Source organism: Phyllobates terribilis, unplaced genomic scaffold (genome assembly GCF_046119375.1).
Source record: "Phyllobates terribilis strain yellow unplaced genomic scaffold, ASM4611937v1 Scaffold_2__4_contigs__length_985480577, whole genome shotgun sequence".
NCBI classification, from domain to species: Eukaryota; Metazoa; Chordata; class Amphibia; order Anura; family Dendrobatidae; genus Phyllobates; species Phyllobates terribilis.
Genome location: NW_027362762.1, coordinates 580,824,175 through 580,848,319, shown reverse-complemented (window position 1 = coordinate 580,848,319; position 24,145 = coordinate 580,824,175). Strand labels below are relative to the sequence as shown.

Here is a 24,145-nt window from a genome sequence, read left to right as displayed (position 1 = left end):
ACGGAGCAACTTGCAATGCCCCTTACAAGAGCCATGCAGTACAGCATATTACAAACATAAGTCCCATTATTGGGGAGTGGGTGTCCCATGGTATTTGCTTATGCTTTCCAAGCAAAAGCTGCCAAAAATTAGGACGGAGCAACTTGCAATGCCCCTTACAAGAGCCATGCAGTACAGCATATTACAAACATGAGTCCCATTATTGGGGAGTGGGTGTCCCATAGTATTTGCTTATGCTTTCCCAGCAAAAGCTGCCAAAAATTAGGATGGAGCAACTAGCAATGCCCCTTACAAGAGCCATGCAGTACAGCATATTACAAACATAAGTCCCATTATTGGGGAGTGGGTGTCCCATGGTATTTGCTTATGCTTTCCAAGCAAAAGCTGCCAAAAATTAGGACGGAGCAACTTGCAATGCCCCTTACAAGAGCCATGCAGTACAGCATATTACAAACATAAGTCCCATTATTGGGGAGTGGGTGTCCCATAGTATTTGCTTATGCTTTCCCAGCAAAAGCTGCCAAAAATTAGGACGGAGCAACTTGCAATGCCCCTTACAAGAGCCATGCAGTACAGCATATTACAAACATAAGTCCCATTATTGGGGAGTGGGTGTCCCATGGTATTTGCTTATGCTTTCCAAGACAAAGCTGCCAAAAATTAGGACGGAGCAACTTGCAATGCCCCTTACAAGAGCCATGCAGTACAGCATATTACAAACATAAGTCCCATTATTGGGGAGTGCGTGTCCCATGGTATTTGCTTATGCTTTCCAAGCAAAAGCTGCCAAAAATTAGGACGGAGCAACTTGCAATGCCCCTTACAAGAGCCATGCAGTACAGCATATTACAAACATAAGTCCCATTATTGGGGAGTGGGTGTCCCATAGTATTTGCTTATGCTTTCCCAACAAAAGCTGCCAAAAATTAGGACGGAGCAACTAGCAATGCCCCTTACAAGAGCCATGCAGTACAGCATATTACAAACATAAGTCCCATTATTGGGGAGTGGGTGTCCCATGGTATTTGCTTATGCTTTCCAAGCAAAAGCTGCCAAAAATTAGGACAGAGCAACTTGCAATGCCCCTTACAAGAGCCATGCAGTACAGCATATTACAAACATAAGTCCCATTATTGGGGAGTGGATGTCCCATAGTATTTGCTTATACTTTCCAAGCAAAAGCTGCCAAAAATTAGGACGGAGCAACTTGCAATGCCCCTTACAAGAGCCATGCAGTACAGCATATTACAAACATAAGTCCCATTATTGGGGAGTGGGTGTCCCATATTATTTGCTTATGCTTTCCCAGCAAAAGCTGCCAAAAATTAGGATGGAGCAACTTACAATGCCCCTTACAAGAGCCATGCAGTACAGCATATTACAAACATAAGTCCCATTATTGGGGAGTGGGTGTCCCATAATATTTGCTTATGTTTTCCCAGCAAATGCTGCCAAAAATTAGGACGGAGCAACTTGCAATGCCCCTTACAAGAGCCATGCAGTACAGCATATTACAAACATAAGTCCCATTATTGGGGAGTGGGTGTCCCATGGTATTTGCTTATGCTTTCCAAGCAAAAGGTGCCAAAAATTAGGACGGAGCAACTTGCAATGCCCCTTACAAGAGCCATGCAGTACAGCATATTACAAACATAAGTCCCATTTTTGGGGAGTAGGTGTCCCATGGTATTTGCTTATGCTTTCCCAGCAAAAGGTGCCAAAAATTAGGACGGAGCAACTTGCAATGCCCCTTACAAGAGCCATGCAGTACAGCATATTACAAACATAAGTCCCATTATTGGGGAGTGGGTGTCCCATGGTATTTGCTTATGCTTTCCAAGCAAAAGCTGCCAAAAATTAGGACGGAGCAACTTGCAATGCACCTTACAAGAGCCATGCAGTACAGCATATTACAAACATAAGACCCATTATTGGGGAGTGGGTGTCCCATAGTATTTGCTTATTCCTTGCAAGCAAAAGCTGCCAAAAATAAGGACGGAGGAACTTGCAATGCTGGCACCCTGGTGGTATAGTGGTGGTGGAGGCTGAGGATATGGAGAAGAAGATAAAACAGCCGAAACGAGGAAGCGTATACCCATGTGTGGGTGTGAAGCGGTGCATGTGAATACACCTCCCGAAATAACACAGTGGATTTGACTTTATGTTACTCTGCTGTCATTTGGTGGTGATGAGAAGTCTGGCCCAATCCAGCCCTTGTTTATTTTGATAAGGGTCAGCTTGTCAGCATTGTCAGTTGACAGGCGAGTGCGCTTATCAGTTATAATTCCCCCAGGGGCACTAAAAACACGCTCCGAAAACACGCTAGCGGCAGGGCAGGCCAGGACCTCCAAGGCGTACAGAGCGAGTTCATTCCAAGTGTCCAGCTTGGATACCCAATAATTAAAAGGCACAGAGGAATCACGGAGGACGCTGGTACGATCGGCAAGGTACTCCCTCACCATCTTTTGAAACTTTCCACTCCTTGTGAGAGTACCCCGCGCCTCAGGGCCTGTAAGCTGGGCGGGTGTCAGAAAACTGTCCCAGAACATTGACAGTGTTCCCCTGCCTCTGCTGGATTGGAGTTGCATCTCTCTCGCCAGTACGCCTTGGTTGGGCAACGAACTGTGACCTCTGCCGCTAGCGTGTTCAGATGGGAATTTTTTTAAGAGTTCTGCAGCAAGGGCCTTCTGGTACTGCCCCATTTTTGTAGACCTCTCCACCTCAGGAATAAGAGAGTGAAAGTTCTCCTTGTAGCGGGGGTCTACAAGTGTCACCAACCAGTAATGACTGTCACCCAACATTTTGACAACGCGAGGGTCACGGTTAAGGCAGAGTAACATAAAGTCAGCCATGCGTGCCAGACTGGTAACGGGCAAGATTTCCGTGTCCTCACCAAGATGACGACTGACCATGCTCTCCTCCTCCTCTTCCTCCTCCCCCCTGTCCTCAGGCCACCCACGCTGAACCGAGGGTATGACATTTGTACAGGTACTACCGTCTACAACGCATGATAGCAGCTCCTGTTCTTCCTCCTCCTCCTCCTCCTCCTCTCCCTCATTGTCCCCCAATGCACGTTGGGATGAGATGAGGCTGGGCTGTGTGTAATCGCCTGCTACGGCTTCTTGATCCATCTCATCATACTCTGGCTGCAATGCCTCCTCTTTAATTCTCTGCAGAGAGTGTTGCAAAAGACAGACAAGTGAGATGCTGACACTAATGATGGTGTCATCGCCACTCACCATCTTGGTGGCCTCCTCAAAGTTTGTCAGGATGGTACATATGTCAGACATCCAGGTCCACTCCTGAGGTCTTATGTGTGGAGTCTGACCTGAATATCGATGGCCTTGTTGCAGCTGGTACTCCACAACTGCTCTCTTCTGGTCACAAATCCTTTGCAACATGTGGAGGGTAGAGTTCCAACGTGTGGGGACATCACAAACCAGTCGGTGTGCCGGAAGCTGCAAACGCTGCTGCAACACAGCAAGGGCGGCAGAAGCTGTAGCCGACTTGCGAAAATGAGCTGACAGGCGGCGTACTTTCACGAGCAGATCTGGCAACTCGGGGTACGATTTAAGAAACCGCTGAACCACGAGGTTAAGCACATGAGCCAGGCATGGTACGTGTGTGATCTCACCTCGCCTCAGAGCCGCCACCAGGTTACGGCCATTGTCACACACGACCATGCCGGGATGTAGGTTCAGCGGTCTCAGCCACAGATCTGCCTGCTCTTTCACAGCTGTCCACAACTCACAAGCAGTGTGAGGTTAATCACCTAAGCTTATGAGTTTCAGCACAGCCTGTTGCCGCTTGGCGGAGGCAGTACTGCAATGCTTCCAGCTTGTAACTGATGTGGTGATATCTGAGATGGAGGCTGAACATGAGGTGGAGGAGGAGGAGGAGGATGCGCTGGAGCTGTACACTGTGGGGGCAACTCTGACTGACATAGGGCCCGCAATCCTCGGTGTGGGGAGAATGTGTTCCGTCCCAAGGTCCGACTGGGTCCCGGCTTCCACTATGTTTACCCAGTGTGCCGTCAGAGAGATGTACCGTCCCTGGCCACAAGCACTTGTCCACGTGTCCGTTGTCAGGTGGACTCTCCCAGTAACTGCGTTGTTGAGGGCACGGCAGATGCTTTGGGACACGTGCTTGTGTAGTGCGGGGATGGCACACCGGGCAAAATAGTGTCGGCTGGGGACCGAGTACCGAGGGACGGCCACCGCCATAAGATTGCGGAAGGATTCCGTCTCCACCAGCCTAAAAGGCAGCATTTCCAATGCAAGCAGTCGTGAAATGTGTGAATTTAGGACTGTGGCCTGTGGGGCGATAGCTGCGAATTTCCGCTTTCGTTCAAACGTCTGGGATATGGACAATTGAACGCTGCGGATGGATGTGGACGTGGACGTTGATGCTGTCTCTTGAGAAACTGCCATAACAAGTGAAAACAGAGAGGAGGGGGCATCTTTACATGCAGTATGGACAGGGGATTGCCTTGCACACACAACAGGGGGTTCTATTGCATGCACAACAGTGGAAGAAGCAGTGGTGACACCCGCTGACACTGGTCGTGGACCCTGGGTTTCGCCCCACAAAGTCAGGTGCTTTCCTGCCATGTGCCTGATCATGCTGGTGGTGGTCAGGCTGGTAGTTTTGTCACCCCTGCTGATGCTGGCATGGCAGGTGGAACATATGGCCTTTTTGGGGTTATCAGCAGAGTCTTTAAAAAAATTCCAGACTCTGGAAGACCTACCGCTTGTACTGGCAATGTCCCTCGTGTTGGTGTTACGTGGAACGGTTGCCTGCCTTCTGTCTGTGGCCACCACACTGCTTCTTCCTGCCTGTTGGGGTACTCTGCCTCCCTCCCCCTGTGTGCTGCTGGCCTCACTCTGCATGTCCTCCTTCCACGTTGGGTTAGTTACTAGATCATCCACCACCTCCTCCTCTTCCACTTTCGCACCACGATCCTCCTCCTCACTTCCTGGCAATTGTGTCTCGTCATCGTCCACCTCTTGTGACAGATTGCCAATGTCGACTTCCTGTGGCCGTGGCTGTTCAAATATTTGGGCATCGCAACATGGGATCTCCTCTTCCACCACTTCAAGCGTATCAGGCGAGGGGCCCAAATATGGAAATGGACCAGTGAACAGCTCTTCAGAGTGTCCAAGTGTAGGATCACTTGCTGTCTGACGACACTCGGCATGGTGGGAGGAAGGAGCATCAGGGTGAGGAGGAGTATGCGGTCGAGACTCACGGCTACTAAGAGTTGACCGTGTGGAAGACAGACCGGAGGTGGTGGTGCCCAGGTAACTGGAAGTATTATCTGCTATCCAATTAATAACCTGTTCACACTGATCAGTTCTCAATACTGGTGTTGTTCTGTGCTTCCCTAGTAATTCGGTCAAGAAGTGGGAGCGAGAAGATGTGGCTGTTGTTTGTGGCACATTTTCACCTTGGCCACGGCCCCGTCCTCTGCACGAACCATCACCAGAACGTCCACTTCCACGTTCTTTGCCACGCGCCTTGCCCATTGTAAATGAAGTAAAATAGCTTACACTTGCACTATCAATGGGAAAAGGGTAATAAATAGTAGATTAGAACCGTGGAAGAGGAAAACCACAGTTATTGTTTACTGGGGTATACCACACTTTTTTAAATAGAGATATTTGCAGCTGAACAGTGAGCGACACACTCAAACTGCTTTTTTTTAAGAGACCAAAGGCCCAAAACTGGATAGTACAGCGATTTGACCCGTGGAACTGCGAAACCACACTGGGATGTCGGGCCTACACAAGACTATTTTCAACAGATGTATTTTTGTGTCACAACAGTCAGGAGACACTACTGTTTTTCTTTATGGAAAAAACTACCAAAAGCTGAATAATAGAGATTTTTTACCGTGGGATGGCAAAACCACAGTTATTGTTTACTGGGGTATACCACATTTTTTAATTAGAGATATTTGCGGCTGAACAGTGAGCGACACACTCAAACTGCTTTTTTTTTAGATACCAAAGGCCCAAAACTGGATAGTACAGCGATTTGACCCGTGGAACTGCGAAACCACACTGGGATGTCGGGCCTACAGAAGACTATTTTCAACAGATATATTTTTGTGTCACAACAGTCAGGAGACACTACTGTTTTTCTTTACGGAAAAAACTACCAAAAGCTGAATAATAGAGATTTTTTACCGTGGGATGGCAAAACCACAGTTATTGTTTACTGGGGTATACCACACTTTTTTAAATAGAGATATTTGCGGCTGAACAGTGAGCGACACACTCAAACTGCTTTTTTTTCAGATACCAAAGGCCCAAAACTGGATAGTACAGCGATTTGACCCGTGGAACTGCAAAACCACACTGGGATGTCGGGCCTACACAAGACTATTTTCAACAGATATATTTTTGTGTCACAACAGTCAGGAGACACTACTGTTTTTCTTTACGGAAAAAACTACCAAAAGCTGAATAATAGAGATTTTTTACCGTGGGATGGCAAAACCACAGTTATTGTTTACTGGGGTATACCACACTTTTTTAAATAGAGATATTTGCGACTGAACAGTGAGCGACACACTCAAACTGCTTTTTTTTTAGATGCCAAAGGCCCAAAACTGGATAGTACAGCGATTTGACCCGTGGAACTGCGAAACCACACTGGGATGTCGGGCCTACACAAGACTATTTTCAACAGATATATTTTTGTGTCACAACAGTCAGGAGACACTACTGTTTTTCTTTACAGAAAAAACTACCAAAAGCTGAATAATAGAGATTTTTTACCGTGGAATGGCAAAACCACAGTTATTGTTTACTGGGGTATACCACACTTTTTTAAATAGAGATATTTGCGGCTGAAGAGTGAGCGACACACTCAAACTGTTTTTTTTTAGATACAAATGGCCCAAAATGGATAATACAGAGGTTTGAACCATGGAAGTGCAAAACAACACTTCTGTTTCTCTAGCCTACACCAGACTATTTTCAACAGTTATATTTGTGTCTGAAAAATCAGAGACACGCTTTTTTTTTGGGGGGGGGGAACACACCAAAAGGTTAATAAGACGGGTATTTGTACAGTGTGAAGGAGGAAAAAAAAAGGAGGTTTTAGATGAAAAAAAAAGGATTTTTCCTGGCCCCCGACACCTGGCGCTAAGTCCAGCAATTTCAGCAACAGGAGCACACAGGACTGTAATGCAGCGTTTGCTGGTATAACCACGGTGTCTCCTATACAGCCTGCCTGCCTGGTATCTGGGATGGATATTACTCCTGAAAAGGACTGTTTGTTTGTTCTGGCAGCCTTTACAGACCCTACACTAACTATTTTGCAGTTTATATCTCTCCCTAAATCAGCAGCGCTGTCCCTACACTGTCTAATCCGGAGCGACTGTATCCAAGATGGCGGCGCCCCGTTTTAAATACTCGAGGTGACGCTGTGCGGCCAGCCAATCACTGTAATGCCCACAACCAACATGGCTGCAGCATTACAGTGACTGGCTGGCAATCCCTGCATGTTCATTGGCTCTGTAAAGAGCGCCAAACATGCAGGGCAGAGACCCGAGCTCCCGCCCGAGTAACCCGGAAATGCTCGGTGCTCGCCGAACATCCCGAGTAGTGTGATGCTCGGGCGAGTACCGAGCAGTGTCGAGCATGTTCGCTCAATACTAATAGTTATCTTTACCACAGAATAAATGCCATAAAAACAAAACAAAAAAAATGTCGAAATTGCATTTTCTTTTTATTTAGAATTTTGAATTTTTGTCTCGCTTCCCACTGAGTGTTAAAATGAATTATGTCAGTCAAAACTACAACTCATCCCACAAAAATATAAGCCCTCATACTGCTACGAGAATGGAAAAATAGAAAATAATAGCAGAAGAGGAAAAAAAACAAAACCGCAAAAACAGAAATTCTAAGCCATACATTTTACAAAGCAAGATGTAGTTGTCAGTGGTACAATTTTATAGTCTGTATGACTTTTTAACATTTTTTTATTATACTTTTTGGGAGGTGCAATGAATAAAAAAACATAAATACTGCTTATATATAGTGTATTAAGCAAGGTTGCACCCGCTAGACAGGTTCTGGTCAAGAGTATCCATACTGTATACTTGACTGACGTTCCCGGCACAGGCACTGGCAAATCCTCAGAGCGCAGTGTCAACTCTGGATTCACACAAAGTGTCTGCAGACTTGTGATTCTAGATCGGACAAACCGTTTAAGGCAGAAATACCCACAAACATGTAACTTCTGAAGTGAGATACAGTAAAGGCCAGGCAAAACACCACAAAGGAGGAAAGCCAGCATTTGTTGATTCTCCAAAATGTGTTAAAAATTATCATTTTATGTATGGAGAAGTTAGTTTGTCCAATTACCTTTGAGCCCCTGAAATGAGGAGGCTTTGTAGTAAAATGGTTGCAATTCCTAAACATTTCACAGGATATTTTTGTTCAACCCTTTTAATTAAACCTAAAAGTCTACTCTTCAATTGCATCTCCATTGTTTTAAAAATAGTGATATGCAGAGCACATGTCATGAAGATGCTCTCATTGTCCAAATATTTATGTATATGTAAAGAGATGGACATACTCCTCACGTTCCCCCATGAAGAAGCAAGTATAATGTTACGTGATGTAATGTGAACTGTGATGTATAATGTGAATTGTGATATGTGTTAAAGGGGTTAGTAATATTGATAATTTGCATAGCTTGACAGTAAGGATACTGAGAGTTAATGTTTTGGGATTAACCCAGAGTGGGAGGGGCTAAGTTGAAGGGAAAGTGCCAATTTCCTGGTAGAGAAGCAGATAAGTCCTCTTTCTATGCACTCCAGGGACTAAGGTCCAATGTGAGCAGTACCACTTTCTGGGGTGTACCTTTTTTGAGAGGAGACTGACAGGAAGAGATAGCAAGATGAGGAGAAGAAGTGATTAAGAGATAGAGTGATCTACTGGAAACAGGTCCTGAGAGAGGACGCTTAGCAGGAAGACTGTAATGCTGTGACCATAGGAAAGTTGGGGAAGAGGGACCCTATACTGTACCTTAATCTAGAGAGGCCCTAGTGTATCCCTAACTCCAGGGTTACCCCTGAAGGTGGAGTTTCCCGGGTCTCTTACCTCTCTGTGCTCCTATGAAATCCTACGCAACTCTCACCCTCCCCCCTTCGAGAAAAGGGGCAAGAGTAAAAGGGTAACAGATAACTATATTAGTGACCTTACTGACGTCACCACTCGTCACAGCCGCCGGGTCTCGCGGAATGCTGCTTAAGACCTGACTTGGCTGCAGATAAACCAATGAAGCTTGAAAAAAGACGAAAAATGCACGCAAAAAAAAAATCATAAACACATGTATTGTACACTGTGTCCTTCCTACCAAGATATGCAGAAATTTCTGGGATCAAATACTCAAAGTGTGCACATGGCCTATCACTCCACTTTTATGGACTGACAATAAAATACAAAATCAAAGATAAAATGGATTTTTCAGGAAAAAATGTTAGGAAACATTCTTTCCCGTATAATGACTTGTATATAATGCAAAATTAAAAAGAGAAAAAAAACCACCTCCTCGGCTATGTTCACATATTGCATTTTTGCTGCATTTTTTATGCAAATTAAAAGCAGTTTTTTACAGTACTATCAAAAGCTATGAGATTTCAGAAATCTCATACACAACTTACTTTTTTTCCTGACTGTAATGGAAAACTGTTGCTTTTTTAAATCTGCAGCATGTCACTTCTTTTTTTTAAGCATTTTTTTTTTTACTATAGAAAGCAATAAAAAAGTGCTAAAATGCTGGAAAAATGCAACCCTGCCTTTTTGCTGAAGTTTTGGTGAATAAGGGCTCGCTCCCACTTGCGAATAAATTGGACGAATGCAATCCGAAAAAAATCTGATTGCATTCGGTCTAATGTTAATCTATGATAGTGTGCTCATATGCGTTTTTTTCCAGCTCCAATCGGATGATGATCAGACAAAAAAACAAAAACAAAGCAGCATGCTGCGATTGCATGCAATATTCGGATCTCACGCACCCATATAAGTCTATGGATGCGTGTGAAACATTGCACTGCATTCGAATATCATTCCCTCGGACGCCGCAAATCAAGGAGATTGTTGCATCGGTGTCTCTGCCCCCTGACAGGCAGAGACGCCATCCCCCTTACCGCAGCGCTCCTGGCCCGGCATCTTCCGGCCCTCCTGCTGCTGCTGCCGGCGCGCGCACCTTCCCGAGCACCGTGCTTAGGGCGCGCACTCGCGCACTCCCTCAATCTTAAAGGGGCCACGGGCGCCGTCCTAAGGAGTACCCGGCCAATGGCCGGAGGACCTCTCATATAAAAGGCACCTCCTCCAAAATGGAGGTGCCCATGCAAGGTTGTAGCTCTGTGTTCTAAACTCAGCTTCGGCCCTCAGGTCCCGCTGCTAGCCTGACTACCAGTCCAGTCCGCCAGCCTGACTACCAGTCCAGTCCCCCAGCCTGACTACCAGTCCAGTCCGCCAGCCTGACTACCAGTCCAGTCCGCCAGCCTGTCTACCTGTCTCCGCCAGCCAAGTACACTCTCCAGACCGACGGTCTGCCTACGGTCCAAACCCGCCAGTCTGTCTATGGGCCAGGCTTGCCTGCCTACCCGGAGAACGTACCAGTTACCTGCCATGCCTACCAGCCAGCCTACCTGGAGGCTCCTGCCAGTTACCCATGGTGTCTGCCAGTCCGTCTTCCCGGATCACCAGTCAGCCTGCCTGCCGTGCTCATCTGCTGTACCGGTCAGTCCCTGCCTTCTGACCCGTGGGAGTCACCTGCTCTCATACAAGGACTGGCCAGAGTAGCACCTGGTCCCTCTGCTCGGTCCTTCCCTGGTTCACGAAGTCGATTGAGCCGCCGTGCGACCTTGGTCAGTCCGAGTTGATACCTATTTACGCCCTTTGCACCACAGCACAGAGGTTCCACCACCCGGATCCGTAACAGAGATAGAGAAATAAATTTCTCAGTCTCCTCCGCAGCTGTGCTGTGATTCTTTCATGCAAGAGGATCGGAGCATGGGAGAACTGACAATCCGCTCCCGCTCGCAGCAGAGCAGGAGCCGAGTGTCATCAGCATATCGCATCCGATGCTCTTGCCCCAAATTCCCCTTTTATTGCACTAATAAAGTATGATGCCAACAAAAGTGCCCCCCAAATAGTCCTCTATATAGTATAATGCACTCCCCATAGTCCTGCATACAGTATAATGCACCCCATAGTCCGGCATACAGTATAATACACCCCATAGTCCTCCATATAGTATAATGCTTACTATATTAGTCCATATAGCATAACGCACCCCATAGTCCTCTATATAGTATAATGCTCCCTATATTCGTCTATATGGTATAATGCACCCCATAGTCCTCCATACAGTATAATGCACTCCCCATACTCCTCCATATAGTGTAATGAACTCCCCATAGTCCTGCATACAGTATAATGGACCGAATAGTCCTGCATACAGTATAATGTACTCCAAAGTCCTCTATATATTATAATATAACATAATGCAACCCATATTCCTATCTACAGTTTAATGCACCCCATAGTACTCCATAAAGTATAATTCACTCCCCATAGTCCTCCATTCAGTATAATGCACCCCATAGTCCTCCATATAGTATAATGAATCCCATAGTTTTGCATATAGTGTAATGCAGTCCCCCATAGTCCTCCATACAGTATAATGCACCACATAGTTATCCATGTAGTATAATGCACTTCTTATAGCCCTCCATTCAGAATAATGCACCCTATAGTCCTTCATACAGGATTATGCCCACCACAATGTACTCACTGATTTAAAAAAAATACAATATTCACATATCATCCCCATTCTCCCGCTGCTTCGGTCTCTGCAACTAATGTTCCCTCTCTCATCATTACTTTCAACTATATTGGCATCCGGGATTGCAGTGCAATTTTAACATGAGCTTTTAAATAAAGTAATTCTCTATGTCATTTGTCACCTTGCGGTGATGTGATAAAGTTTAGCGGGAAAATTTTCACGGCGCTCATAGTGACATCATTGAGGTGAACAGAGTTCATTTGATATGAACCCCGCTCACCTTTTTCACATCACCGTGAGGCACTGAGCTGCACAAGCACATGCAGCACAGTGTCTCTGCAGCCTCACATGCTGAATGCTTGCATCATGCCAGTGTTCAGCATGCCAAGTAGTTGTAGCAGAGCTAAAGTCTTCTATGGACAAATGGATTATTATCTTCATGTCGGGGACAGGTGAGGATTATGTTGCTATATTATTTTATTTTTTTAAAGGGGACATGGGCTTAAGTAGATTGGGCGCAAAGGTGAATATAAGGGTTTTTGGTAAATTTACATATGCACATATGAATGTGTGGCCTTGTTTCAGGAACACGTTATTAGCAGAAAGAATTTTATTTTTGAAATGTGGACTCCTGGATGGAGCACAATGTTATCACAAAAGAATTAAAGGCTAAAATGTGGCTTGCTTTCTGTAGCACGCTAGTAGCAGAAAGAATTTCGATTTTCAAATGAGAACTCTAGCCTGGCCAAAAAACCAGCATCAAATATTTCTATGCACAAATGTGGCCTTGTTTCAGCTTCACGTTATTAGCAAAAATAATTTAGATTTTGAAATGTGGACTCTTTGCTGAAGCAAAACTAATAGCACAAAATATTTTTTATGCAAAAACATGGCCTGTTTTCTGTAGCACACTAGTAGCAGAAAGAATTTATATTTTGAATGGAGCACAATATTGGCACAAAACAATTAAAAGCTGAAATGTGGGCTGCTTCCTGTAGCAGAAAGAATTGAGTTTCAAAGGTGTACTCCTGTATGGAGCACAACATTAGCAGCACAATAGACTTATATGCTGAAATGTGACAAGGAGTGATGCAACTCCAAGCACTGCATCCTCAGCCGCAACTGTGACTGTAGCCAGCAGTGGTCGCGGGTCTGCAGTTCGCAGGAGCGGCAAGGGTTGCCTAGCCTCGGTCTTTTTTAAATCCTCAAAGGCTGACCCAACTCATGTTATATGACAACTTTTTAAAAAATTACTCAGTAGAGGCAAAAATTGCAATAATTTGACTACTACTTGCATGAACCGGCACATGTGCGATCAACATGCGTTAGTCTGGGAATCTCATTGCGATAAAATGTTGACTAGTGGGCCTAGCCAACCACCGGCTGCCCCATCAACCGCATCTGCTGCTTATTCCTCCTTCGTCACCGTGGCAAGTATTGTCACACATGTCTCCGGCCTTTGAACCTCCACTTGTTACCCACTACAGTTGGGGTGAGTGATAGTCCATCAATTGTTACAGAAGTGCACATGCCTGCTGTTTTTATTTCACTGAGCACACCACATCTTTCTCTATCCACCATAACATCTCTGCCTGCACCTCACTCACAGTCCAGAAGTTTTTCGTGATCACCCTACTCCACCCTCTATGAGCACAGCAGCCAGCCCTCAGTCCCGCAGTTGTGGTCATGTAAAAGATTGTTTCACCCTACACATGCCAAAGCTAAGAGCTTGAACTCCACCATCTCCAATCTGCCCAAACCAGCACAGTCTCCATTACTTTTCTAAGAAAGCTGTGTCTGCGCTACACCAGCATTTCGCAGACAACATCACCCGTTCCTTGAAAAAATCTATGTCTGCCAGGGTGCATTTCACCACAGACACCTGGACAAGCAAGCATGACCAAGGGCGTTACATCTCGCTGACTGGGCACTGGGTGACTCGGGTGGCTGTGGGGAAGGGGCTGCTCAACAAGTCTTGGAATTCCCAAGGCTTGCAGGAAAAACCTCTGAATCTAACACTTCCTCCACTGATTCTGCCTCCTCCACCTCCTCTAGGGCCTTCACCTGCGCCCTCAATGTGTGCTTTAATGAGACACATATTCCAACAGTGCACAGAGAATCCCCACCACCTCTGTATTGCGCAGCCAGGGCTCACTGCAATTAGGCAGTATTAAAATTAATATGCCTTTGAGATCACAGTCACACAGCTCTACAGTTGTGGACAGCTATCCAGGCTGAGTTTGAGCAATGGCTGTCTCCACTAAACCTGGAGCCAGGTAAGGCCATGTGTGATACAACCTGGTGGCAGCCCCACATCAAGGCAACCTCACACACGTGCCTTGCATGGCTGACATCCTCAATCTGGTGGTCCAGCAATTTCTCCAACACTATCCCGGCCTGGATACGGTGCTGCAGAAAGCACGGTCGGTGTGTGCTCACTTCCCCAATTCGCACCTCACGGGTCACCGACTTGCATCTCTACAGAGTTCTTTGGCCCTACCGGTTAACTGGTTGATATGGAATGTACTGACATGGTGGAATTCCACTGTGCATATGTTGCAGCGACTGTGGCAGCAGCGATGAGCCCTGGAGCAGTATCTTATTTTGCATAGCCTGGGCCAATGTAGTATGGATGTAGTGCAAATCATGTTTGCGGAGTGAGCATGGATTAAAGACCTTTTCACGCTTCTGTAGTTTTGAAATGGCTATTAAGTTGATTAGCGCTGACGATTTCATCATCAGCATCACTATTCCGGTCATCTACATCCTGGAGCACACTTTGAATAGTCTGCAGGAGGAGGTTGTGGTCCCAGAGGAAGAGGAGGAAGAAGAGGAGAATATGGAAGGAAAAAAATATCTCTTAAGTTCCATACTGTTGTCGCACATGCGGGTGCCAAGGGAGGTTGGATTACAGTGACCGAGGTAAGCTCATGGTACCAGACAAACTCTTAGTGAAGGTGCAGGAGCCGAGGAACAAATGGAGGAGGATGAGGAAAAAGCGGTTATGGGCACGCAACAGTCAGGAGATGAAGAGGATAATGATCCCCACTCTGTTGTCTGTGGTTGGTGGGAGGGGATAGAGGAAGCAAGCTTGAGTGTTACCCCACCACCAACACACCATGGACTTGGACCTCATGTATGCACTCAACACATGAGCACCTTCTTGCGGCACTATATGCAACATGATCCCTACATTGTTAGGATTCAAAATAGTGCTTACTACTGTGTTGCCACGCTGTTAGATCCATGGTACCAGAGTGCATTTTGCCAGATGCTTCCCACCCTGGAAAGGGACGTGCACATGCTGGAAACATGCTTGTAGGCAACGTTAAGGTTTTTTGTGTGCACGATCAGGAATTGCTTGCAGAAATTTCTGCAACATTTCTAAAAGGTTCTGCACCTCTTGGCATCAAAAGCACTGCGGAAATTCTGTGCGTTTTTTATGCTTTTTTTGCATTTACATGCGTTTTCTGTGCATTTTTGCCTGCGGATTTGACATGTGTTTTTTACAATGCATTGTATAGGAAAAAAGCAGGCAAATCCGCACAAAGAATGTATATGCTGCTTCTTTTTCCGCACATGAAATCCATGTGCACAGATCTTCCAAAATCCCAATAGAAAATGCTGAGATAAGGTTTGCAATGCGTGGATTTTCCGCAGCAAAAACGCATAAAAAATGCACCATGTGCATATACACTGAGAGCGGTTTTCCTCAAGACAGCAGTGAGGCACACAGTGTGCATTGCAGTTGTAGACTTCCAACCCCGGAACCGTCAATTCGTTAACGCAAAAACATTAGTAACAGTAGAAGTGTAAGTAGCAGAAGAAATTTCACACATTTTTTAGGTCAGCCTGTGCACCAGCAGAACAGAGCACAAGTCTGACACGTAGTGAATGACAGGAGAAGATGGTGCATGAGTATCTTGAGCTCAATATTAATGCCATCAATGAGGGTTTGGACCCTTTTGCATTTTGGTCTTCAAAAGTGGAAGAGTGGCCTGAGTTCACCTGTCACACCTTGGAGGTTTTGTCATGACCAGCAGCCAGCGTTCTCGGAGAACGTCTCAATCGCAGACTGTGCAGTCTAGGCGATGGTATACTTTTTAGTGTGCTGCGTTGATCTGATGCTATTGCAGTCAGTGACACCTTTGTCGTGGCTTCTGTGCCTGCTGTTGCTACTGCTGCTGATGTTATCAATCATTTTTTGAAATGGGAGACTCCTGGTTGGGTCTCCATCTGATCTGTTTCCTGTAGTGGAAGGAGTGTCAGTGCCCCATTTGTCACGCCAGGTGTGAGTGCAACACATAGAGTAATGCCAGGTGTGAGTACAACACAGAGGGGAAAGTGAAAGGGAGCCCAGACACTAAAAAGGGGAAGAGGTGACCTCCTAATCTGAACTAGCATCACCCTGTCTCCCGCTAACGTCCCTATACAGCCTCCGCAGCTGTCGCCGATCACGTGCCTCGCCCTACTATCCTTTGCGTAAGGCTGTAGCTGGGGGTGGAAGGAGATGAGCACTAGTCAACCTCCTCTAGCACTCTAGAAAGGGGAAGACAACAACTTACCTTTAGATGAATTCCAACTATGCACACAGCCTCAAGACTCCAGAGAGAACGTGGTGCTGCTACTGCCAAGATACAGGAAGGAATGAGTATAACCGGCGACGCCCACTTGGAGAGACCAGGTATATATACACCCAGGCTAGAGGGAGGTAGTCGCTGGGTCCTAAAGACAACCTCCTATCTAGGAATCTGTCTGCAATGCCAAACGTGGAGATCTCCTACAAGCCACTGCAGGGCGACTGTCTGTCACCTCCGACACACCCGTGACACCATTATACTATTTCTATTCTGGTGGAATTGATGCCACTTTAGCTGTGTATGGCAATTTTTTTTTCAAATGTAGAGACTCTGTTTGGGTGTCCATCTGGTGTGTTTCCTGTAGTGGAAGGGGTGTCAGTTATTTCTATTCTGGTGAAATTGATGACACTTTAGTTGTGTATGGCAATTTTTTTTTTAAATATGGAGACTCCTGGTTGGTTCTCCTTGATGTGTGTTGCCTGTAGCAGTAGGGCTCCAGACCAGAAGGCCTGCACTTACTTTCAGTCAACTACCTGTGTTGCTATTCTTAAATTTTTCTAGCAATAGTAGTCTACAAAGCTGATATTTTGCCACCTGAGTGTGGCTGAGCAGAAAAGCAGCTTGAGCTGTTGCATGTGGTATCAGGGTTGCCAGCACAGCAGGCCTACACTGATCCCTCACCCACCTCGACTTAATTTGAACTTAAATTCAAAGTTGTAAATGCTGGCCCATACCCTGATACATCATGCATGGCCCATGGTCGACTACTGATGTGCCATTATAAAATTTAGACTGTGGATCAATTGATGCCACTTTTCCTCGTGTCTGCCCCTAACTTTAGCTGTTTTGACAGCTTTTGGGCCCCTCAATGAACTATTCAGCTAACATCGGGAAATTCGTTGATCGGAACAGGATCAAACCTTGAAAGGTTCGCTCATCTCTATATAGCTCTATATAGAAATCTATGTGTAAATGACATAGAGAATTACTCTTTGTAACATATGACAATGATATAGAGAATTACTCTATGTAACATGAGACATTTGCATCCCACTTTTCAGCATTTTTTTTTACGGTGATGGGTATGAGACCTAAGGGCTCGTTCCCACTTGCAATGCAGTTGGACGAGTGTAATCCGATAAAAAATCGGATTTCACTCTACTCAATGTTACCATAGGGTACAGCTTACATCTGCGATTATTTTCTTATGTTGATTTGGCATGGGACAAATGAATTATATTCTCGTCAGTCAGGTGAGGAATATTGTGATTTATTACTTTTTGTCTTTTACAGGAGGCATGGGCTTCAGTGGATTATTGTCTCGTCGGACAGGTGAGGAAAATGGTGGTTTATTATTTTTCCTTTTTCCATAATAAATGGGTAAAAGGGGGACAGGGAGTGTTTATTTCAGTAAAGCAGTCTGTGATATTAATTTAAATAAAGGACTTTATTTGAATTAATAATGATGTTTTAATGATAATATGACTATGGGGTTAGTAATAGGGGCATCTTATAGACGCCTCTCCATTGCTTGATTGGCTTGATGTCTGCTGAAATGCAAAGGTGACATCAACCCTAATACTATTACTCCACTTGCCAACACACTAGAGCAAGTGGAAAGAGCGGAGGCTAAGTGCCAGATTTGGCTAATGTTTTTAATCTGGGAGGGGGCCAATATCCATGGACCCTTCCTAGCCTATTAATATCAGCCTGCAGCTGTCTGCCTAGTCTTTGCTGGTTATTAATTATAGGGGGGACCCCACATAATTTTTTGGGGGGATCCCCCATTTTGTATAATCAGTAAAGGCTAAATAGACAGCTGTGAACACTTATTAATAGCATGGGAAGCTCCATGTTTATTTCCCCCTTACCAGGCTATAAACATCAACCCCCGGCTGTCAGCTTTCCCTCAGCTGGATATTAAAATTTCAGGGGACCCATGCCATTTTTTTCCTTTTATTTGTTAATTAAATACATGTACAGTAAGCTACACATAAAAAGCAATGGTTATATATCTCACTTATATATTTCTTTCTATCTATCTATCTATCTATCTATCTATCTATCTATCTATATGTTTAGAAGAAATATTTACTTTGAAAAATAACTGTAAATGACATACAGAATTACTCTATGTAAAAGCTAATAAGCTAATGTTAAAATTGCATTGCATATGGATTGCATTCATATGTCATACGGATATCATTCGGATGCTAGATGAGAAAAATTGCATTGTACTCGCATGACACTCGCATGACACTTATCCGACTTTTCAGGAACAACATTAGACCGATATTTTTATTGGTGATTGGTATGAGCCCTAACAGTTAGTCCCTAGGATCTAATAGACTGAGCTCTATAACAGACACGAAGACCATTGTTAGGACAGCAGCTACCATGGCAAACCATTGGCATTCCGCAATCGTACTGCGAGAGTGATTGATGGACTGACAGAAGGGGAGCTTTCCATCTATCAAACTCCTTACATGCACTGTAGAAGTAGCTACAGAGGCATGTAAAGGGTTAAACTGCCAGGATTGCAATCTTGGGTGTTGAAGTGGGAGCTCAGCTGTATGTAACAGCCAACTGAGAAAGAGTGCTATCTGAAGATCAAATGTGAAACAACCTCTTTAACCAGATTAAAGGCCCCGTCACACTTAGCGACGCTGCAACGATCCTGACAATGATACGACCTGTCAGGGATCGTTGCTGTGTCGCTATGTGGTCGCTGGTGAGCTGTCAAACAGGCAGGCTCACCAACGATCAGGGGAGCAGCGACATCGTGGAAAGAATCTTTCCACGATGTTCTGCTCCTGGTTACGAGCCTGCTGAAGCAGGAGCAGGCTGGTAACTATGGTAAACATCGGGTTACTAGGGGCACACACGCACCTAGTAACCCATTGTTTATCATGGTTACCACTCTGCTACAGTGAGCGGAAGGTTACCGCTCACTTTAGCAGGCTCGTAACCATGATAAACAACGGGTTACTAGGTGCGCGTGTGCCCCTAGTAACCCGATGTTTACCATAGTTACCAGCCTGATCGCTGCTCCCGCTGGTCACACACAGCGATGTGTGCTGACCAGCGGGAGAGCAATGACCAAAAAATGGTCCAGGACACTTTGCAGCGATCAGCGACCTCACAGCAGGGGCCTGATCGTTGCAAAGTGTCACACATAGCGACATCGCTGGTGAGGTCGCTGTGGCGTCACCAAAACAGTAACATAGCAGCGATCTCGCTAGCGATCTTGCTATGTGAGACGGGGGCTTAAGACTAGGCCATTTACTCCCGTTCCTGAACAGTCAGGTTTATTTTATACATGTGGTTTAAACAGCCAACATTTTTTTTTCTTCTTCGGATATTCAACTAACTTTTGTGTCCTTTTGTCATGATACCCTGGACTTCATTTTATGTCACTGTGATAATATATCTTCTTTTTATTTTTTTGCATATCTTGGGTGATATAGGTGTAAAAATTAAGAAAATAAGTGTTTGATTTCCCCTTTTTTTATGTCTACACAGAAAAATACATTTTAAAATTTGTTCCCCATTCTGTAATAAATACATTTATATATCGAACCCTTTTTTTTCAAGATGTGACTAGTTGCAGTGAATTGGCTTGATAGTGGCATTTTTTTAAAATGTATTTATTTTTGCTTGTTATTTTTCAATTAATTTTATACACATTGTGCCCCCTAAAAGGTAGTAAACAAACCTTTGGGCGGGCATTTAAATATTGAACTAGTTTTACTTTCAACTTATTTCTGTGTATCAGTTATGTTAGCCTCCATGGCAAGGGAAATGTTGCACTGCCTATGCAGTGATGCCTTAGAATGTCACTGCAGAGTAGAAGCATGACCAACCACATGTTTAAAGTTTATGGGCAGTCTCAAAGCAGCTAGTTATGTGTTTATTTTGATGATTTTCTACAAATATACTAATAGAAAGACATATTCAATCTTTCGAACAATGATCTGAAAATGTCCCACTTTGACCATCTCATGCACATAGATGATTAGTTGTGCAATGATCCCTAGGCAAAGATGTGTGCAGGAGATGTCATATAAGTTGTGTATTGTGTGGTTTGTTTGGGATATGTCTAGTCTAGCAACTGTAGGTATAGTATGACTGTATTTGAAGGCTTTCATTGATGTTTGTATTAGTTTACGTAGTCTAATCATAAATCTATATTTACTCTAGGGTCTATATTTATTTTGCATTCTAGACTGGGATATGTAGTCTGGGGTTTCATCTGTGTTTTTTAGCTATTCTGGTGTTTTTATTTAGAATTGGATCTGATCCAGGGTCTAGTCTAAAAAATGTTCCTCAACTAAAACCTGCAGTGTGAAAATGGGTTTCATGGTTTCGCAATTTTTAAGGTTGAATGTAGACACAAGTTCATCGAGTTCAACCTATACAGCTCAACGTACTATCACAAAATCTACAAGGGGTGATTAAAGATTAATAGCGTTTCTTGATATGACAGGTCCACTTTAAGCAATTAACAAATAAAGTAGCTCTCTGTAACGCTAAGTATGCAAACATGAAATATATGAAATTTGAATAGCAATACAGCTCAAGAAAATAGTAATAATTGAGAAATCTTAGGGCATGTATTGGCCAATTCATGTGTACCTGGTAGCCACGGTAAGGCGTTTCTCGATACCAGGAACCTAGAAAGGTGTTTCCTCTCTAAGAGAATAAAGTCTGCATGTGTATGGGAAGTTAAGAATTTACTGTAATCAAAACTGCCTGTGCCTTAGAGGCTACTCTTAGTAAGCAACTGTACACACCAGTTTTCTGTTTTGGATGTGATGGTCAGTTTTTTTTATTTACACTTTAAGCAAATGGCATAAAATTATTACTTTCAAGTGTTTCACACAGAAAGAAAATGCACGCAGTTTGCAACATTCTTTTTTTAAATATTCTTACCACATTTGCCCCACATAAGTTGTTGACCGGGAAGACAGTGTTCTCCTCTTTCTGCTCCTCCTCCTTTCTGAGCAATCTCATACTCCATAGATGCTAAGCGAATTACAAATCGCTCCTGATTAATAGATTTCCTCAAAGATTTCAATATGGACTTGATCTTCCGTTCCAGACGCTGACGGAGGCATATTATTCCACAGTTGGCTTAAAAAAAAAAAAAATTCACCATTTAATAACATACATAATACAATATTTGCATATACAGTACACAACTTTACACAAGTCAATCACTTTAGGCATGTGAACTGTAACAAGCGCACAAATAAAAAAAAGATTTTAATATATCACTGCTAATAGATATATGGCATCTTACACAGCACTGACATAAAGTACAGGATCCGATTCTGTGAATATACAGTACAGACCAAAAGTTTGGACACACCTTCTCATTTAAAGATTTTTCTGTATTTTCATGACTATGAAAATTGTACATTCACACTGAAGGCATCAAAACTATGAATTAACACATGTGGAATTATATACTTAACAAAAAAGTGTGAAACAACTGAAAATATGTCTTATATTCTAGGTTCTTCAAAGTAGCCACCTTTTGCTTTGATGATTGCTTTGCACACTCTTGGCATTCTCTTGATGAGCTTCAAGAGGTAGTCACCGAAAATGGTCTTCCAACAATCTTGAAGGAGTTCCCAGAGATGCTTAGCACTTGTTGGCCCTTTTGACTTCACTTTGCAGTCCAGTTCACCCCAAACCATCTCGATTCGTTTCAGGTCTGGTCACTGTGGAGGCCAGGTCATCTGGCGGAGCACCCCATCACTCCCCTTCTTGGTCAAATAGCCCTTACACAGCCTGGAGGTGTGTTTGGGGTCATTGTCCTGTTGAAAAATAAATGATGGTCCAACTAAACGCAAACCGGATGGAATAGCATGCCGCTGCAAGATGCTGTGGTAGTCATGCTGGTTCAGTATGCCTTCAATTTTGAATAAATCCCCAACAGTGTCACCAGCAAAGCACCCCCACACCATCACACCTCCTCCTCCATGCTTCACGGTGGGAACCAGGCATGTAGAGTTCATCCGTTCACCTTTTCTGCGTCGCACAAAGACACGGTGGTTAGAACCAAAGATCTCAAATTTGGACTCATCAGACCAAAGCACAGATTTCCACTGGTCTAATATCCATTCCTTGTGTTCTTTAGCCCAAACAAGTCTCTTCTGCTTGTGGCCTGTCCTTAGCAGTGGTTTCCTAGCAGCTATTTTACCATGAAGGCCAGCTGCACAAAGTCTCCTCTTAACAGTTGTTGAAGAGATGTGTCTGCTGCTAGAACTCTGTGTGGCATTGCCCTGGTCTCTAATCTGAGCTGCTGTTAACCTGAGATTTCTGAGGCTGGTGACTCGGATAAACTTATCCTCAGAAGTAGAGGTGACTCTTGGTCTTCCTTTCCTGGGGCGGTCCTCATGTGAGCCAGTTTCTTTGTAGCGCTTGATGGTTTTTGCAACTGCACTTGGGGACACTTTCAAAGTTTGCCCAATTTTTCGGACTGATTGACCTTCATTTCTTAAAGTAATGATGGCCACTCGTTTTTCTTTACTTAGCTGCTTTTTTCTTGCCATAATACAAATTCTAACATACTATTCAGTAGGACTATCAGCTCTGCATCCACCACACTTCTTCACAAGACAACTGATGGTCCCAACCCCATTTATAAGGCAAGAAATTCCACTTATTAAACCTGACAGGGCACACCTGTGAAGTGAAAACCATTTCCGGTGACTACCTCTTGAAGCTCATCAAGAGAATGCCAAGAGTATGCAAAGCAGTCATCAAAGCAAAAGGTGGCTACTTTGAAGAACCTAGAATATAAGACATACTTTCAGTTGTTTCACACTTTTTTGTTAAGTATATAATTCCACATGTGTTAATTCATAGTTTTGATGCCTTCAGTGTGAATGTACAATTTTCAAAGTCATGAAAATACAGAAAAATCTTTAAATTAGAAGGTGTGTCCAAACTTTTGCTCTGTACTGTATACGTAAATGGCATTAATATTGTTAGGCAGAGTTCACACATTAAAAATGCACAATTGCAACGCAGAAAGGTATAAAGTTCAAAAGACAATAAAAGAAAACAAATAGTATTTCAAACGAGCTGAATTTATGTAGAATGAATTAATTTTTACACCAAGTAAAATATAATGGAAGATTGCATAACTTAACTTTACAATTAGTAACCTAACCTTCAATTGCTGAAAACATAATGCCATAATGATAATTTCCTTTATGGTAGGTGCATACAGTGTCTTCTTCAAGCTAATGCCGCTCCAAAAAATGCCTTTTTATGTAAAAACTAGTGATGAGTGAGCACTAAAATGCTCAGGTTTACTCGGGTCGAGTAAATCTTAATTTCAGGTGCTCGACCTGAGTAACGAGCCCAATGTAAGTCAATGGAAAACTCGAGCATTTTTTCAGCGATTGGTCAAATCGATGGAAACAGTGCTGAAATGACATGGAAACAGCATGGGTAAGACCCCTGGAAGCATCTCTGAATCCCAAGTCCCTGCTGTGAATAATGTTGTCAAAGTATTAAACCACTTTTACGGACTCACAATAAAACATACAAAAACAAAGCTAAAATGGATTTTCCTGGAAAAAATGTTAAACATTCTTTCCAGGGTAATGGCTTGTATATAAGGCAAAACAAATTACAAAAAAACAAAATGCTCCTCCACACCTTGGGCTATGTTCACACGTAGTGTTTTTGATGTGTTTTTGCACTTTTGCATTGCTTTCAATGGTGAAAAATACATT

The 24,145-nt window shown here is 44.0% G+C and overlaps 1 protein-coding gene across 5 annotated transcripts in view; it reads right to left on the bottom strand.

Moving 5' to 3' along the window:
- The window catches only part of SCUBE3 (signal peptide, CUB domain and EGF like domain containing 3), a 1,075,473-nt gene that overhangs the window by 292,126 nt on the left and 759,202 nt on the right, over positions 1-24,145 (bottom strand). For all 5 annotated transcript variants that reach the window (XM_073666423.1, XM_073666418.1, XM_073666419.1 and 2 more), the window contains one exon: positions 21,324-21,524. In XM_073666423.1, coding sequence (XP_073522524.1) covers positions 21,324-21,524 — 201 coding nt within the window. The remainder of the gene's footprint in view (positions 1-21,323; positions 21,525-24,145) is intronic.